Source organism: Neolamprologus brichardi, chromosome 20 (genome assembly GCF_056152115.1).
Source record: "Neolamprologus brichardi isolate AB-2024 chromosome 20, ASM5615211v1, whole genome shotgun sequence".
Lineage (NCBI taxonomy): Eukaryota > Metazoa > Chordata > Actinopteri > Cichliformes > Cichlidae > Neolamprologus > Neolamprologus brichardi.
This window is the reverse complement of record NC_142123.1, coordinates 10,914,258-10,932,500: the sequence shown is the minus strand read 5'-3', so window position 1 is coordinate 10,932,500 and position 18,243 is coordinate 10,914,258. Positions and strand designations below refer to the sequence as shown.

The 18,243-nt window shown below is 42.2% G+C and overlaps 1 protein-coding gene across 4 annotated transcripts in view; it reads left to right on the top strand.

The window, feature by feature from the left end:
• agrn (agrin) overlaps positions 1–17,459 on the top strand; it is a 259,074-nt gene extending 241,615 nt beyond the window's left edge. For 3 of the 4 annotated variants that reach the window (XM_006785304.3, XM_087834375.1, XM_087834374.1), the window contains 5 exons: positions 1,002–1,185; positions 1,988–2,075; positions 6,634–6,858; positions 9,404–9,507; positions 14,431–17,459. In XM_006785304.3, coding sequence (XP_006785367.2) covers positions 1,002–1,185; positions 1,988–2,075; positions 6,634–6,858; positions 9,404–9,507; positions 14,431–14,591 — 762 coding nt within the window. In that variant the 3' untranslated portion in view covers positions 14,592–17,459. Of the gene's footprint in view, positions 1–1,001; positions 1,186–1,987; positions 2,076–3,005; positions 3,030–4,756; positions 4,790–6,633; positions 6,859–9,403; positions 9,508–14,430 lie in introns of all 4 variants that reach the window. The other variant, XM_087834376.1, reaches the window with a different exon arrangement.
• The last annotated feature ends 784 nt before the right edge of the window (positions 17,460–18,243 follow it).

Genomic DNA, 18,243 nt, shown 5'->3' with positions numbered 1-18,243 from the left:
ATATATATATATATATATATATATATATATATATATATATATATATATATATATATATATATGAGACAACACAATCCTGTTTCCTCAGGTTTGGTGTGAAATGGGTGTGGCCTAGTCAGAAAAGGATGATATCCTATATTTCTTTGCTCCAAACAGGATTCAACAACATCTGGAGAAAAAAATATCTGATTATATTTGTAGATTTTGTTTTTGCCTGGTTACTAATAAGTAAAGGGCTGTCAAACATAAGACCCGGGGGCCAGTATCAATCCGTCAAAGATTGACAAAAACTCTGTCCCACAGAATATCTTTGGAAAATGTGAAAGAGCACATTTTAACTGTGTGGACATTCACATTACACCAAAGTAAATAAGTAAGAGATTAACAATTAGACTACAGAAATTTTGATTTTTACATTGGAAAAAACAAGAAAGAAAAGAAAAAAGACATTCTCTAATTAACAAATATTTTCCATTTTTTTATTACAAGACTTTCTGTGCATTGAGCTGACAGACTTTTTTCTCTATTTTTACAGATTTATTTACTACAGTTTAGGCCAAAATTAGCAAAATTAACATGTAGAAAAGCTGTATTGATGAAATTGCACTACTTTTTGTTATATTAAAATATCTCAGGAGTCTCACTGGTCCGGCCCGCTTAGGATCAAAGATCAAAGATGGCCCACGATGTAGAATGAGTTTGACATCCCTGGTTAAGTACAATCAAACCACTGAGTCATCGTGATGTTTTCCACATTTTTATTTTGCTGCTTATTTAATAATTGATATTTGATTTTAGTGATGTACTATCTCAGAAATCCCAAATATGACTCCCCACTGTGGCTCAGATCCAATTTATTTTCTCCCGGTGCCTTTTGAAATATGCAGCCACTAGCGAGAACGTCGCTAGTTGCCGAGATGCATGCTTTTTGTTTCGTAAACGTCTTCGAAGCCAGACTGAGGTAACACCCGCTGATAACGCCCTGTGTGCACTGCTTCTAGATTACTCTGATGGGTACGCCCATCCTCAGGGAGGAGAATGCCTTGCGCTCCAGCAGCGTAGCCATGTTCCAGAATCACCCCTGCTCCAGGGAGCCCTGTCACAACGGTGGCCGCTGCAAACCTCAGCTGGACACTTACAACTGCGAATGCCTCAGCGGCTTCTCAGGGCAGCACTGCCAGAACAGTGAGTACCGCTGCCATCTTTTGTCGTTTGTCCTAACACATACATTACATTTGGCTTTATCCTAATCCGAGTGAATGAGCCAGAGAAAATCTCAGTGCTTAAACACATTTCCTACCCCTACTTTAAGGACCAGTGTGATTTCTCTTCGTGTAAGCCAGTGGCTAACAATACTTGCTGGGTTGAGATCACCTTATCATGCTTTTGCGTGGCTTCAGTGAATCACTGTAACCGTACAAATTGTTCTATTTCCTCATCCAAGATTATCTGGTTTTACTCCAGAAGCATAGCATTTTGGGCTGCTTTTAAAGCATAGTATGAGTGGCACTGAAATCAGTGATGCTTCACGTAACACTGCTTGTTCTTGGCTTGCCTCTATGGAAGGTAAAATATGAGTCTCAATTTTTTCTGCTCATAAGACCTTTATTTCCATTGTGCTCTGCCATTGCGAGATAATAATGCCAATATTAGACATGTGATGTCTCTTTTATGTCACTCTCATTATGTATTGATCTCAAACTAACGCAGCACTTACGAAAATGATGAACTGTGTCAACTGAATATTTATGAAAGGAAGGGGTTGCGCATTCCTTTCATCATCTTCGTGATACTCTGCCAGATGTGCGCTCGTTCGGGGCCAATCTGTCTTACATACTCAGTCGTTGCTTTTGCCATTAACCTTGGGCGTGTGGCCAACGCACCAATCCACCTACCCCATGCTCACACTTCATTGCCTTCGGCTCTGATAACTGAATCTTTATTGATTGGTGTGATCTCATCCTCGCCCCGCCCCTGTCCTTCACAGCCATCCACGAGAAGTCTGCTGGCGAGACCGAGGCCATCGCCTTTGACGGACGGACGTTCATCGAGTACCACAACGCTGTTACCAGGAGGTAAGAAAGACTACAGTCCGTTCAGCATCATCCACCATCTCTGCTGTAGAAGCTATTAGCCAAATAACCCCTCTTTTCTCCATCTTCTCCCGTGGTAAGCTGTGATGACAGTGTTGATGATATCATCAGCGCTGGGGCTTCAGGGTGAACTAGGCGCTTGGCTAATAGCTCATCGTTCTGTCTGTGGCAAGTCCCGCTACGCTTTTGACAGGATTTCACTAATTAGCGAGACAGTTAACAATCACAGTGTTGCCCAGAGCACGCTCGGTTCGCCCTGCGGTCTACCCCGTAGCTCGCACTGATGCTGAACAGTAAGCACACACATGATTAAACTTCTCATCCTATTTTGATGTGGTCATCATGTGCGGATGACCGTTTTTCATCACGCTTTCAAAGATATGCTGGCTTCAATTTTAACTCCCCGTAATGGGGAAAGAAAGCCGATGACGTAGTTGGAAAATGATTTCTGGAGCTGTTGTATAAAAAAACACAAAAAAACAGCAATCCACTCACTTCAGGCAACTGATGAGACATTTTTAGTCTTCCATCCATCTACAAGGTTGGCAAGAGAGCGCCTCCAGGTTGGCATAAACAAAAATGTTTATGTGATGAGCCTGAAACGACGTCAAGCATACGGCTCTATATCTTCGACTCGCAGCTCCTCACACAAACACTCAGAGGTGTGAAAACCGGGCCACAGTGTGCAGATCGTCATGCTGCCGTGGACGCTCATACCTCACACTCACTCAGAAACAACTGGCTGGAGAATTCTGTCACACATCCGTGTGTGCCTTTTGATGTGTCTTTGCTGCTTGTTGATGGCGTTAGCATTCCAGTTGTTCGTCCTCTGTCCTTGACCTCCCTTGTCTTTGTCCACACGTGTCTTTGTCTCATGTGAATGTCCTTCACTGTCTTTCCTTTTCACTCAAGCCAACTGACCAATGAGATCCCAGAGTAAGTAGACCTTAACACTGGGTATTTACCCAAGTTTCAAATCCAGCCCGACTAACAGCAGTAAAAAAAATTTTTTTAAAAAATCCATGTTTGATAACCCAAATGCAAAGATTAAAGCACATTCAGTTTCCCGTCTTAATATCCACACAGAACTCATCTTAACCGTTAAAGCCAGATTTTTACATCCAAGGTCCATATCCATAATTTCATTTGACAGGTTTCCTTATTTTTAATGCATCATGCGGTGTCATTAGCTCCTGTCTTTTTTTCCTTTCAGTGCAAAGGGAAGCATGAATGTTTGCATGATAAGCATTGTGCACAGCCCTCCGAGAAAATGAATTGCTGTACTGAGAATGTGCAATATTTTATGCATGGTTGTAGCTCGTTCATAAACAAAATGAATTGCCATGTGCTTTATGCTGAATGGCATTAAGCGCTAATGTGAGAAATGAATGAGACCCCTTGAAAACTACAAGAGGAGGTTATACTAAATACAACTCAACCTAGTTTCTGGTGCCTGTGGAGTTTGTGCGCGGGAAAACCCTCGGTCATGCCTTAGTTATTAAAGGTTTTTCTTCCTGCTCATTAGCTCGGTAAGTAACCTCTTTTTTTAAAAAGCGCTGAAGCAGAATTCGGCTCAAATTAAGCCGACTGGATTCCGCCCAGAGTTCCACTCCATGCCAGGGCTTCTGTCATTTCATTTTTGCCAGATCTCTAACTGTAATTGTGAATAATTACAGCGTCGACTGTACAGAAAGGCTGTGACATGTTAATCACAGATTTGTCTCCCTTTGTAGATTAGACCTCCAATTGAGATCTCTCTCCTCAGTGTGTAGCCATGGGCATCAATCTCACTTAGCAGGAGGGGACAGCGGTCCTTGAAGCCAGACTGTCAAAAGTTTAATGGATGTCACATTTACTAAGAGCCACAATAAGGGTGAATCTAAGCATACCAGGCTCTTGGTGCAGCACTCTAAAGGAGCACAATCAATTGGGTGTGATTTGATCTGGTAAAAGGAATGAATACATTTCTCGGCCATTAAGTGGCGCTAAGGCCAAAATGTCAAACTTTAACCCTGGGTTAATGTTTTGGTTACTATTTACAGCACCCCTTTGATCACTCCTCCTCCTCCATATCTGGAAGCTCAGGTCGATTACGCTCAAGCTCCATTATTTCAGAGACAAATCATATCTGGCCATGACTCTCAACTGATACGCGCTTGACCCCATTTTTGGACAATTGCCCAATTTTTCTCATTCGCTGCTTTCATCTCTGGACAGAAGGTAATTGGTGCAGCACTGTAGCGTGCAGAGCCATAAATATAAAGGAGCTTGTCAATAATTGGACGCTGACTTAAAGCGAGTTCTGCACCTCAGTGGACACTGACCATGAATGTGCTTAATCTTGATGCTTCACTCTTTTAAAAAATGCTTGATCCCAAGGCATTTTGGAGAGTTAGTCATCCATCTTAATCTCAGCGGTTCCCTTAAGAACCTTTTTATGGTTGTGGTGTTATCAAGGCTAAGCTACACTCTTCCTATGATCACACAACAGTTGTTATCGACTTGACGTGGTCGATATTGTAGTAGAGCAGATAAGTTATGCTTTTTGCAGCTCCAGGCCTAAACTAGACCTCCTCCCTCCCCTCCTCCCTCCCTCCCTTTCTCCTTGTTGCCCCTTGCGCTTACACTGCATGCCGTTGACTTTCTCCCCCTGCTCCCTTAAGTCCCGAGTCTCTGGAGAACCCATCCGACCAGAGGTGAGTCTCTCAAAGCTATCAAAAATGTGGTGCTGTCGGCTTGCGTATCACCTCCTCATCCCTCCCCTTCCCTCCAGACAACCCCTCGTCGACCTCTCACAGGGCTAAATCCTCCTCCGCAGAGACAACACTGTTTCCATTACTGAGATAGAGTTACCAATACGAAAGGCAAAGAGCCTCTGCATATGCTTCAATAAATTCTGAAAAAGTTAAGAGCTCTGATAACAGCACAAATCCATCCAGAGCTGCAGTCTCTTTGCAATAGCTGTCCTCCCACATGGCTTTTTATTATTCTAAGCACTACTGCCACCTAGAGTTCAAACGTAGGTCCACACCCTGAGAGGCCTTTTTCAGCTTTGAAAAAAATCTGAGAAGATAAAACTCTTCCATTTCCAAAAAGAAACAGCATCACAGCAGAAATCTATGAAGTCTGTATATGAGATCTAGAGCGCTGTGCGCCGCCGTTGTTTTATTCATGATATATTCAGCACTTTTAATAACCTTGACCTTATCACTGACAATCCGCTCCAGTGGAGATTTATTGGGCCCTGTAAGCTCTTTGAGGGTTTGCCAGGAGAAGGTTCACTAAGCTGTATTTTTTGTTAGTTTTTTTTTTTTTCTCTCTCTGGAGAAGTTTTTTTTTTTTTGGTGTGTGTGTGTTCCCGTTTACCTCAGCAGTTTTGGTTAATCAAGGGGGTCGATGTTTGTAACCTAAGCATGTTTTTGGAAACGAAAATCCTTTTTTCCCCCTCTGCTTCTGCTGAGGCGACTGGCATCATTTTTGGCATGGGCTTTCAAAGTTTATTTCCTCCAAAGTTAAATATCATCTTACTGCTTTGTTTAGACATCATTTAATGGAAGATAAACAGGAAAATAAAAATGAAGAAAATCTCCTCGAGGTTAAGGAGAGCTGCTATTCTCATTCTCTCTGTATTCCCTCCCATTTCCTGTCCTGTTTGTACTCCCATGTGCTTCCCTGTTTGCTGTGCTGACTCCCTTGCCTTGTTGTCTGTCTTGTCTTGTCTTGTCTTGTCAAATCTGTCTTCAGGTCTGTGGTGTTGTTTTTTTGTTTGTTATTTGTTTTAATTGAATCCACGTGTTGTTGGTTCTTTGTCGTACGTGCCCTCACCTTATCTCTGTCTTTGTGTTTAAATACCCTTTGAAGACAGTGGAAGTAGTTCCATTTTGCTGATGTGCAAACAAATGTGCAGAGACTGAATGATGAGGTATGATTGCCTGGATGTCTGCTGTGGACTCACGGAGGACCTTTGTTAGTGCGTTTGTATGCAGACATGGATGTGCGGTGTTGTCTGTCTGTGCACGAATTCAGCAGAGGCACATTGCTCTGTGTACTTTTCTCGCGCAGCGGTGACAGTGGCTTACAGTGCCTCTTAAGGATAGAAGGGAAGTCTCCTAGTCTCTGCATCCAAATCACCCTGGCAGCTGTAGCAGTCAAGAGACGGGAGATCAAACAGCTGCCTAAACAACACACACAGAGCAATGCACAAAGCAACAAAGGAAGCAGTAGGCAGCAGTGCAGTTCAGGCTCAGTAGGATGTAGAAAAGCTAATAGCGAAACAGCCCCCTGCTACTCACCCAGCATCCTGATTCTCCTTCAAAATCCCGGTAACTCTGTTAGCATGTGATTGCAGAGTTAAAGCTACAAAGTTTTCTTTCTAAATATGTAAGCAAATAGAACCAGATGTCATCACAGGTAATGCACCTTTGGGACGACAGCACAGGACCCTTGCTTCCTATATGCAATATCCATAGGTATGTTAAAGATTAGAAATCTTTTTGATGTAGCAGACAAATAAATGAACATGTATTTTCTCTCCTTCTAGCGAGAAGGCTCTGCTGGTGAACAAATTTGAACTGAGCATCCGGACTGACACGACCCAGGGTCTGGTGCTGTGGAGCGGAAAGGGCGTGGAGCGCTCAGACTACATTGCCCTTGCAATTGTAGATGGACATGTCCAAATGACCTATGACCTGGGCTCCAAACCCGTGGTGCTGCGCTCTACTGTGCGTGTTGACACCAACAACTGGATACGCATCAAGGCCAGCAGGTAAGACGGGAGACGATAGGTAACAGGGGATCAGTGATGGAAGCTTTTACATTTAGACCAGGATTAGAATTAATCCATATTGTGTTTGTGTTGCTGCACACCGTGATCTCCTGCATGAATTCTCGGCTACACAGCGATCCCTCACACTGAGATGACTCCGATTAGTTCCAGATTAACGTTATTTTCATGCCTGGTCATGCACGAGGATGATATTATGCATCAAATTGCTTTGACACGGTAATGAATGTTCAAAAAGGAAGAACATCCTGCAATATCTACACACACACACACACATAGGCAGGAAATAAATGAATAAAAAAATAAGAAAAGTGAATGCGTATTTGTATGTGTATTTCCCTTTCATACACATCACTGTATTTTGCTCTGTAGATGACTTGCGAGAATGCTTGATTTAAAAGAATAGAAAGACAGTATGAATAACATTAATATAGCTGCAAGCAGTGAAGACGAAGGTCCAAGCAGACTGTGAGCATTTGAACTGTTGTTGACCTCTCAGGACAGCTGTAGACATACCACATGCTTAAATTGCTATAATCTTAACAACTGGGACTTTCAAACGTAGAACCTCTGCCTCACCAGAGAAGTGAAAATGACTTTGCCTCTGCAAAAACTTGGCTCACTAGACATATCATATATGCATATCTGTGGTATTCCCCTTGTTTTATGTAAACTCAAAAGCTTCAAAACAATCAGAAAATGCATGTGATGTTAGTCTGAAAAAGTCTCATCATTCATGGAGTTTCACGTTTTGTCGCACATTAGTGAACCTCAGGGACATTTTTGTAACTCAGAGATTACAAAATGTGTGAAATCAATCATTAACAGATTTAATGCTTGAGACCTTAGATTGTGCAAACTTGCACTAATCCATGCAGCCAACTATGAAGTCTAAACCTGTTGCATATGTGTTGCTACCCGCAGGTGGAGTCTGATGCACTTTAATGCATAAGCTTAGTACTACTACCAAACATGGGTCTCAAGTGCAAAAAGTGCAAAGTGCAAAAACAAATGCCCTTCAGGCTTTTTGAAAATGAAGACTTTTCCAGTAGTCAAGCCTGGATGAAATAAATGCATGAGTTACTTTCTCAAAGTCAGCAGATGACAATTTTCGCAAGGGCCCTCAGCTGGAAGAGTCAGGACAGATGACGTTGTACTTACCACAAAACTAGTCAGTCACATCATAAACAGTTTTTGATACAGTTGAGCCTTGTCTATACAAACCTGTAGCAGGTGCATAGACACTCACCGACACTCACTTTCCTGCCAGAGGGTTCTTATTGTTAAAAGGGAGTTTTTCCTCACCACTGTCGCCAAAGCACTTACTCAGAGGGAGTCATCAGATTGTTGGAATTTTCTCTGTATTCTTAAACTGTCTTTACCTTACAATATAAAGTGTATTGAGGTAACTGTTGTTATGATTTGGTGCTATATACATAAAATTTGAATTGAATTTATTAGTTACACTTGCTGGCACTGGATTGGACCCCATTTTGCATTCAGAACTAAATAATTTCTTCGTGCCAGAGAATCAGTAAGAGATTGCTTTGTGGGTATATCCTAGTAGATTTCTGAAATACCAATAACCACGCCATGTTAAAAGTCACTTAAATCGAATTTCTTCCTCATTTTGATGCGCAGCTTGAACTACAGTAGGTCGTCTAGGCTACGTCTTAATGCCAAGGTGACATGTATGACCAGATATTTGTGTTAACAAGTAGATGAAAATGAGTACCTAATGTAGTGGCCAGTGACTGTAGGTGCATGTGCATGAACAATAAATAACACTTGAATTAGAGAAAATAACATTTAGTAAATGAATAATGGATAGAAGAGAAAACTCACGAAGTGTGCCGAACTTTTCTGTCCCATGGTGATGTCACTTTAATGGATTTCTTCATTGCCCAAACTCAACACCTTCCCTGCGACCCCTGCATTATCGTCGGTGAGCATTTTACGTTCGGCATCACGGCGACTGGTCACGTGGGGGGGGAATTTGTTCGGTTTCATCACGTAAGGCGGGAATAATCGATCCCTGAAAAGCCGCTCCATCCATTTCAAACAGGAACTAGGCCAAATCTCATCCCAGACTAACAGGGAGACCGCATGAGAAGATGACATCATTTCGATGGTAATGATGGTGTAAATCGCAGCATGTGGCATACGACTCACAAAGCTGCATAGCTAGCTGTGTTTGTGGCTTGCCTCTAATGACACTCTCTCTGCTGGAAGCCCACTTTAGCGGGGTTCAAATCAGCTCTGTCTTCACAATTCTTAAGTGTGTGCTAATGCGCCACATGGAGCCACCTCAAATAAATGGTGCTCTAACGGCATCTGTTAGCTGGTAGACAGGCACATTTAGAACACTGCTTGGCAAAGGCAGTTATGTGAGTGCTTAGTATACTGGCAGTCGAGCAATAGAGTCTTGATGCCTCAAACTAAACGAAACTGCAATTTAAAGCTATTCGCTGTGACACACACGTACTCACTTCCAGTGCCCTTCTCCTTTTGTCTTTCTCCTCTCTAGAGCACTTCGAGACGGCTCTCTACAGGTTGGCAACGAGGCACCGGTGACAGGGTCATCACCTCTGGCATCAACACAGCTGGACACAGATGGAGCACTCTGGCTGGGTAAGTGGCCACACATGTAGGAAAAAGTGGAACTCTTAATTCAGACTTGAAAATGTGCCTAGCTATGCCATACATAAAGCATGGCAATGCTTGTAATTGTGCAGAATAGTGCTTTTTCATCCTAGCCACTGGTTGGGCTGCCACAAAGTGAGCAATGAAGTCAATGCTCTTGAAGAGGATAAGCAAAGCTTCTGGCAGGTGAAAAAAAAGATTGCAGTTTAGGCAAAAAGAAAAAATGTCCAAGCCTATTCAGGTATTGAGTTGAGAAATGAAAGGCTATCTGACTAACTCCAAAGTTGCCTGCTCTCCTGAATTGAAAATGACCAAAGTCGGCCCATTATCTACCTCGAGTTCAATTTAAGCTGAACTTGGCTCAGAGAAATCGTTTTTGAAAGAACACACACAGCACCGCTGGATTGAACATTTTGAGGAAATAACATTGAAGACGAGCAGCAAAATAAAGTCAGACTGTTCTTTAAAATGCACAGTGCACAGCGAAAAAAAGACGCAGGTCTGTGAGGAGAAGCAGCCCGAGTGACATTTAAAGAGTCTCGCCGCATGTAAGAGGTGTGCTCGTGCTCTCAGGTACACGTACACAAACACACATGGGGAGGCAGCGCAGTGGAACAGGTGCTGAGCGAGCCCTGCAGCAAGAATATATAATCCTCACGTAGCCCTCCCATCGAGAGCCCTTCTCCCTTTTTAAATCCCCTTTTCGCTGTTCATCATTAATTCATCTGTAACTCGCATGAAATTACCCCTGTCGACTCCTGATTCGGAGGCACACAATCCGATTAATGTGGGCAGGGACAGGGGATGTAAAGAGCTCAGCGGGAATGTGAACTCTCGGCCTCACAAAACATGGAAGAGATGGAGGTGCGGGGGTGAAATGAGTCGCACGGGCATCAAGTAAAGAGGAAAAGGGATGCAGGAGGGTTCTGACCCTGTAAAGGGAAACAGAAAAGAGAGGGCTAAATAGGTAAGGCATGGAAAATGAAGATTTGGTCTCTCTCCCCCTAAGAACAGATTCAAAGTAATTCTGAATAAAGATGTTTCACACTGTATTAGTGAGAAAGACACTAATGACTACTTTATGTTTGCTCAAAACACCATCAAAAGAGGAAGCTGAGCAGGCACCCAAAAATTAGGAGAGCTGGAAGAATTACACCCGTAATGATTTGAGAGAGTTTGCTAAAGGTGAAATTGTGTTGGTTAGACGACTGGATCAGAGCATCTCCAGATCTGCAGCCCTTGTGAGGTGTTCCCCATTGCAGTGGTCAGTGTCTATTAAAAGTGGTCCAAGGAAGGAAGTCTAAGGAGCTTGGAAAGAAAAGCGTCTGGACTTCTTTAAGTTGTTTGAAGACGTTTCACCTCTCATCCGAGAAGCTTCTTCAGTTCTAAGATCAAATGGTGGAGAGTCCCAGATTTAAACCCAGTGGGAGTATCCCCCCAAAGAGGGACAAAGGACCCCCTGATGATTCTCTACCTAATCACATGAGCCAAGGTGTGAAAACGGGTGTGGGTCACAATCAGCCAGGGTTTCAGGTGAGCTCATTGTGAAACCTAGCCCCACCCTATCATGTGATTACCTGAGGTCAGATGGCCCAGGATGTGAGTGGGCATTAAGGCGTCTGGGAAGGGATCTCAAAACTGGATTATAGATGGCGGACAGTTGGTGTCGTGCCTCTGTTCAAAGATGGTCGCTCACAGTGGACGTAAATGGCTTCTTTCACTCCTCTTTCAAACCATCTGTCCTCTCTGTCCAAAATGTGAACATTGGCATCCTCGAAAGAGTGACCTTTGAGGGACCTTTTAAGGAGGCGGTCTGCTTTCCTCCACCCCAGAGAGAAGGGTTACATCTCCTGGGTACGGGTACGGTTTGCCGTACCCGTACTCTATATACCTGAACCTGGGATATAGAGTATGTTTGGGGAGTGTGAATGTGTGTACAGTGTCTATTTGTGTCTGTCTCCACGTCGGGTGAGTGCCGAGTATTTGTTTGTGTATATGGGGGTGGGAATGCATGTTTGTGTCTGCGTGCGCCTGTTCGTCTGTGTCTTTATGTCAGCTCGGGTCGTAGACTCCACCTCTCTGGGAACATCTCAGGCTCTCCGAGGTATGGAGGCCTATTTCCCCTCACCACACTCCCTGCCAGTGGCCGATGCCCTCAGACATTGGTGTGTTGGTGGTTCTTGGTGTCTGAGGCTGGGCGCTCATGTATGTACCGGCTCACTCCTGGTGGCCGATTGGCGGGGCCTCGGGCCTGAGGCCCGGTCCTTTCTGGCACAGCTGGCTGCCGGCAGAGCCTGCAGGCACGTCACTGCAACCCCCTCTGGCCTCTGCTCCATGGCTGCTGGGTGACCTCTCGTTTGGAGCTCTCCTCAGCTCTTCCCAGGAGGGTGGCACGGTTGCCCTCCTTGGGTCCTCGTATTCTGGGGCCTCTGGATGTCTGGAGCCTGGATCTCCTCCATACCTGCTTCATGCCCTGGGGGACGGGGCTATGGCTCCCCACACTCCCTAGCAGATTGTTACATGGAGAAACCTTTTGAATACAAGTGTGCTGATCCACACAGGTGTGCACACAGGTGTACACACGGGTGTTCACAGACACAAACTTCACCTTTCTTGGCTGCAACCTCAAAGCACATTGTGCGCTGTCGATCTTGCGTACTGCACACTAACATGTAAGCTATTAAGACTTGACTGTACACTGTGATCGTGTTTTCCTTCGAAACAATAAGTTCAGTTGAAGCAGACCTTTCAACACCTCTCTCTGTCTCTCGCTAGCAAAGTTGACCCAGACAACAAAGTAAAGCTAGTTTTCAGCTACGAGCCCGACACGGAACCCGACGTATTAGCCAGAGGTCCCTTTACTACGATTCGGAGCTGCGGACCTGTTTTATATATGCGCAGAATAGTTTTCCATACGAGATCGCTGCAAAAAGTGCAGCCTTACCTAATGTCCACCCTACTGTTACTCATTTTATATTAAGATTTTAAATGTATTTGGTATTGTTATGGCGAGTTGCCTTCAGTAATAGTAATAAATCACACAGCAATAGTACATTCATGTAGTTGTAAAAAGCATGATAATATATTAAGTAATCCAAAGTATTCGGAATACGTTACAAAATACATTGTGGGGCATGTATTCTGTAATCTGTAGTGGAATACATTTTAAAAGTAACCTTCCCAACACTGGTTGTGGTCATAAGTTTATATAGCATTTATCATGGGCATGAATGTCATGGTAGTTTGGGGTGTTTTCATTATTTCTTAGAACTGTTCTTTTTCCAGGGTGAGATAATTCTACACCATACATCTTTAATGACTTTAGAAAACAAGAATTTGGTGCACAAGTTTGAAATTATTTGGTATTTTCTTAAACCACACAGGATCACAAATATTTTAATAAAGGCTAAATAGATACACCCCCACTAATATTTGGCTTAGGAAGTTGCCCATAGATCAGACACTTTTTGTAGCCATCAACAGGTTTCCAGCATAATTCTCTTTTTGGCAGAATTAGTAGAGTTTATTTAAACTGGTTGGTTTCCTGGCACAGACTCAGCTTTAAAGCGTATAAATTTAAAGCTGATCGTGCTTTTGCTGTAGTTGCTCCAAAGTTGTGGAATGATCTACCCTTGCATGTTAGGCAGGCCTCTTCTCTTTCTGAATTTAAAAGTCTTCTTAAAACATATTTATTCGCTGAAGCCTTTGGCATCGATTAGAGGGGTTGACTCAATTTGCTTTAACATGTTTCAATTATTTTAGTTTTTTAGTTATTTATTTTATCTTATCTTATCTCATTTTAATTTTCTTTACTTATGCTATTAGCATATACAGCACTTTGTGAACTCTGGTTTTATGTTAAAGTGCTTTATAAATAAAGGTGGTATGGTATGGTATAGTCCACAATGTTCAATAGATCAGACTCTACCTTTAACATCTGCAAACTTGCTGCAAACCATCAGCTCCGTTTCTGTGGGGGGGGTTTTGAGCCACAGAGGAAAAGAATGATTTTCTGCTTTTGGTTTCTTTGAAATAAGTACGAGAAGAAGTGGGTAGTTAGCAGCTGTATACAAATGGTGGCCCAGAGTTTGAAAAACACAACAACATAAAAAAACAAAAAAAGTGACCATTTCTGAAATGTTTTCAGTTTTCTTTTGCTTTCAGGATGCTGTTGTGTTTTGTACCTCAGGGCCAACTCAGCTATGAGCAGCAAAGAGCAGCACGTATAAGAAATCAGACTTCTATATAAGCAAAGGCTGCCAAAAGGCTGAGAAGACTAGGTGATGGACATGTGATACACGGGGAGTTTACAGCACGGCAGTGAGCGCTTAGCACCAAAGATGGAAACAAATTAAAAATAATGAGGATGTTAAGCATTCATCATTTTATACTCCGTCACCACCTTTCTTTTGTAGTGTTTTTTTTTTTTAGTACTTTATACACCGTGTCAAATTAAAAGAACATTTTCTCTTCTCTGTCTGACTTCAGCTTTGTGTGACTGCCGTGCTAGGCTCCATCTCACTTTGATCACGGCAGTCTGACAAATACACTGTCATCCTGTCATGTCCATCAGCTGGTGTCATAGCGAAAAATATCAAAGGCTGTAATACAACCTGACAAAACCATGTAGCTGCTTTTGTAGTTTGTACCAAAATATTTCAAAGGTTGGCTATTTGATGGATATTTCCAGTTGAATTCGTTGCAAAAGCCGAACCCTTATCCCGCTGTTTGATCTTTAAAGGGGCACTACACTGACTTTTAAGATTAGTTGACTAGTTGTGCAAAGTATTTTTCTGCAGGTGAAAAAAAAGAAAAGTTTAAAGTTAAAAAGGAACTGCTGGCTGATTTTGACTGAAATAACCTTTTCAGTGACTCACAGTCAAAGTAACCTCGTCTCCTGTCCCTCCTCAGGTGGTCTGGAGGAGCTGCCGGTTGCCCGCCGGTTGCCTAAGGCCTACAGCACGGGTTTTGTTGGCTGCATCAAGGACGTGGTGGTGGACGGGGTGGATCTCCACCTGGTGGAGGATGCCTTAAACAGCCCCAGAATATTACACTGTTCCGCCGCCAAATAACTCCAGCAGAGACAGAAATATCGCAAGCAATGAAAAAGAAAAAGAAACCCTCCCACCCGCACCCTCTATAGCGCCCATGTCTCCTGCTGTAATTATTTTCTATTTTTGTATACTTCTCATCGCTTTTTATATGGAAAGAAAATGAATATGTTGTTTTCATTTTTGTTTTATATATTTTGCTCTTATCCGCACCTCCGTTCACAGTAAAAAAATTCCTTTTCTTTCAAGGCCTTTCATTTTTTTCCAAAAAAGAAGGCACGTCGGTGAAAACAACAGATATTAAATCCATGTCACATTTGATGTTTTTAAAGAATCTTTAAAAAAAAAATGCCAGCCCTACCAGTTTTTTGTTTTTTATTATTTTTTATTCTCATCCTTTACTTGAACACGGTGGACCCTGCTGATGATCTCCGGTTACTGCCTTGTCTCGGTGCCATATCTGCCGTTCCACATTCCCCAAGCATGGCCTATACATCTTTGATAGACACACATTCCCTCACGAGAGATGGATGCTGTAGCCGGTGCGTGCGTTTCTTCGATGCTGCAGCCAGCTGCCGACTACAGTCAAGAACCTCTGTATTCAGCCCTGGTATTCAGTCCACTGTATTTTCCTAATGGGACTTTTCAGAAATCAGTCAAGCTGCTACAGTGAGAAAGTACACAGTCATAAGCACTCGATCAACCCCATCTCACAGCACCCTGAAAAGAGGAAAAAAAAGAAAAGAAAAAACTCTCCACTCGATCTGAATCCCATCCAAGCCTTTAGTTTTGAAATATGACTCACTAACACCGCAACCCGATGTGACGGAGAGAGAGAGCGCTGCGTGCAACAATGACTTGCATATTATTAGTCATAAGTCAAGACATGAATCACAGACATGGATAGATGTTATAAATATAGAGTATATAAATAATACCTGAGACTGTGAATATGTAAGATGGGTTCTCGTTGGAGAAATTGTGCTTCTCATGTACTATTGTGCGTTCTGTTCTACAATCAGCAGATGAACTAATGATGACCACTATAAATGCATGCACTTCTGCAGTGTTGGTTTGAAAAATCTGGGTTTTTTTTTAATTTGTTTGTTTGTTTGCGTCCAAGAAAAAGAATCTATTTTGAATAACTGGGAGTCGGGGAGGGGGGCGTTTTTTGTTCTTGTTTTAAATGAATCGAGGTTCCTTTTTCTTCTTTTATTTTCACTTCTCAGTGATTTCAGAAAATACAGGCTTCACAGACATCTTTAAAGTCTGGTCATTCCTCATTTTTTTGTTTTTTGTTTTGTTTGTGATAGATATATATATTTCTGTATTATTCTCGGGAGCAGTTAGTTTTTGCAGGGCCTTTAATGGCGTCTAAGGGAAGAGTTATTACCATATCTGACCTTAAGGAGGTGCTGAAAGCAAAGACTGAAGAAAAGGACAGACAGAAAGGAGGCAAGGGGAGATCTTATCACGAGAGCCACTTCTCTTGGGAATGTCCTGTCAAACAGCAGTCAGTCAACACAAAGAGAAAAAAATCTTCACAAAAAAAGAGAAAAAAAACCTCGACCTGAGACTTAAATTCATGTTTTTGTATTTCACCTAGGATCATTCCTGGAGGAACCTTTTTTCTTCTTCTTTCGGCTGTTGAGTGAAAGAAAGAAAGAAAGAGAGAGAAAACGAGAGAGACTTTGACGCTATTGTGACCCTTTGAAGCCATAGCAGCCGCAAAAAACTGGGAAAACATACATAATCCTTCAGTACTTGCGATCTAACCTAGTAACGCATGGGTTTGTTTAACTAGTGCGAATCCTGTACAATTCAGTGAACTGTTGCAACGTGGAGTCGTCTTCGCTGAACCACGATAAGCTTCGATGAATGACTGAAAGACACTTGTTTTGATATGAGAACCTTGGCAATATTCTGAGACTAAATCATGCCTGTTCGTGGTTGAGTATCAAATGGTCTTGTACTTTTTCGTTTGTTCGTTTCCTTTTCTCTCTTAGGTTCCTAATTATCTTTCCCTCCTTAAAAGTCATCAAGCAACCTGTTTTTGTACAGCCCTGCAATTTTTAAGTGTAAATTTAGCAACAACGTGTGATCTGTGGAGGTTTATGTTTTTAGTACTATACACTGGAGCCATGTCTGACTTTTGTCTGTTCACCCACACGATGCTCTATACTTCTGTAAATGGGGGAGGAATAGCACTGAAGCTGATTGTGTGCATTTGTTTCTTTGGGCGTCCGCACCAGGGCAGGAATCCCTCTTCTAGTGTCCCAAGATGCTTTTAAAATTCCAGCAGTCACTCTCTCAAAGCTTAAACTGGTCTTATTTTATTACACTCTTCTTGGAGTTTGACCACTTCAGGTGGAACCACTTGGACTCGAGAACACACACACACAAAAAAGACAATTGCAGTCCATGTATGGTTTGGATGGAAACTATGAATTGCCTTAAACCAGTCATCTTGAACTGCAAGCAGGTGACGAAGACGTTATCCATGTAACTGTTTTGTTACTTTAGCCAGTGTATTAGCCTCATTCTGATAATGTAAATGAGTAATACAAAATAATAATAATAATAATGACTATATTAGTAATAATGCTCATACTCATATGAAAAAAATATCCCAGAGGGCTTACGCAAATATCCCATCTGGCTTTTTACAAAAAAAAATCTTCTATTTACTGATTTTTGAATCTATTTTCTGTTCCTTATTTATGTCTACATGTGGGTTACCCTCCATGTCTGGCCTCTGTAAACTACTGTCTGACTGCGCAAACCTCGTCAAAGGGCAGTGCACCGATAAGAGTGGCATGACCTGAACATTACTAACTTTATGACCTTTGTCTTGTGTTCCTACCACCATGAAATAAACCGTCAACCAAATGGAGTCTCATCTTGTCTGTCATCTTCATTTTGTCCTCATTTGTGCCGCATCAAAGCTCAATATTTATTTTGATTACAGATTACAGGTCAGAACTTACAGCACTTACGTTTTCCTGCCACCATATTTCAGTTCTAATATGAGATAATAGAGTAGAGATCAAAATTAGAGAATTATTCATATTTACTTGATTTATTTTATTTTTTGCTCATTGGTGACTTTCGTAGCTCAAACATTAGGGGAATACTAGGCCCAGTTGTGGCTATAGCACTCTTTTGGCAACATTTGAATGATTCATTCCAGAAAGTACAGTGATCTAAATTAGACAACAGTTTGCTATTTTAGCAGGAAAAAAGCAGTTTGGAAACTGAAATATTAATGGTTACAACTTTCAACCACTAGGAAGTATACAGGTCATTTTCTTGGAATGATTTTAGCACATCTGTGCTCGTGGGGCCTTACCAACATCTCACATTTCCCTGGTTTGATTTTGTTCTTTTCAACAGAATAGAGTTGCTAATCTTCCAGAGATTCCCAATTAAGTATGGATCAGAACTTTGGGCTAGTTATTTCATTATTCCAGCGTCAACAGCTTGAATTGTTAAATTGTTTCACCCAGGTAGCAGTGGACAAAATTGTTGGATTACTTTTGTTGGCAGAAAAGGAAGAGTGCGTGGGTGAAGGAACTTGTAATAAACATCTTGTCATGTAGCTGTGTAAGAGGTCACCCCAACTCAAACCAACTGACACCATTTCCTGTCTGAAAAAACTAAATCAAAGTTGTCA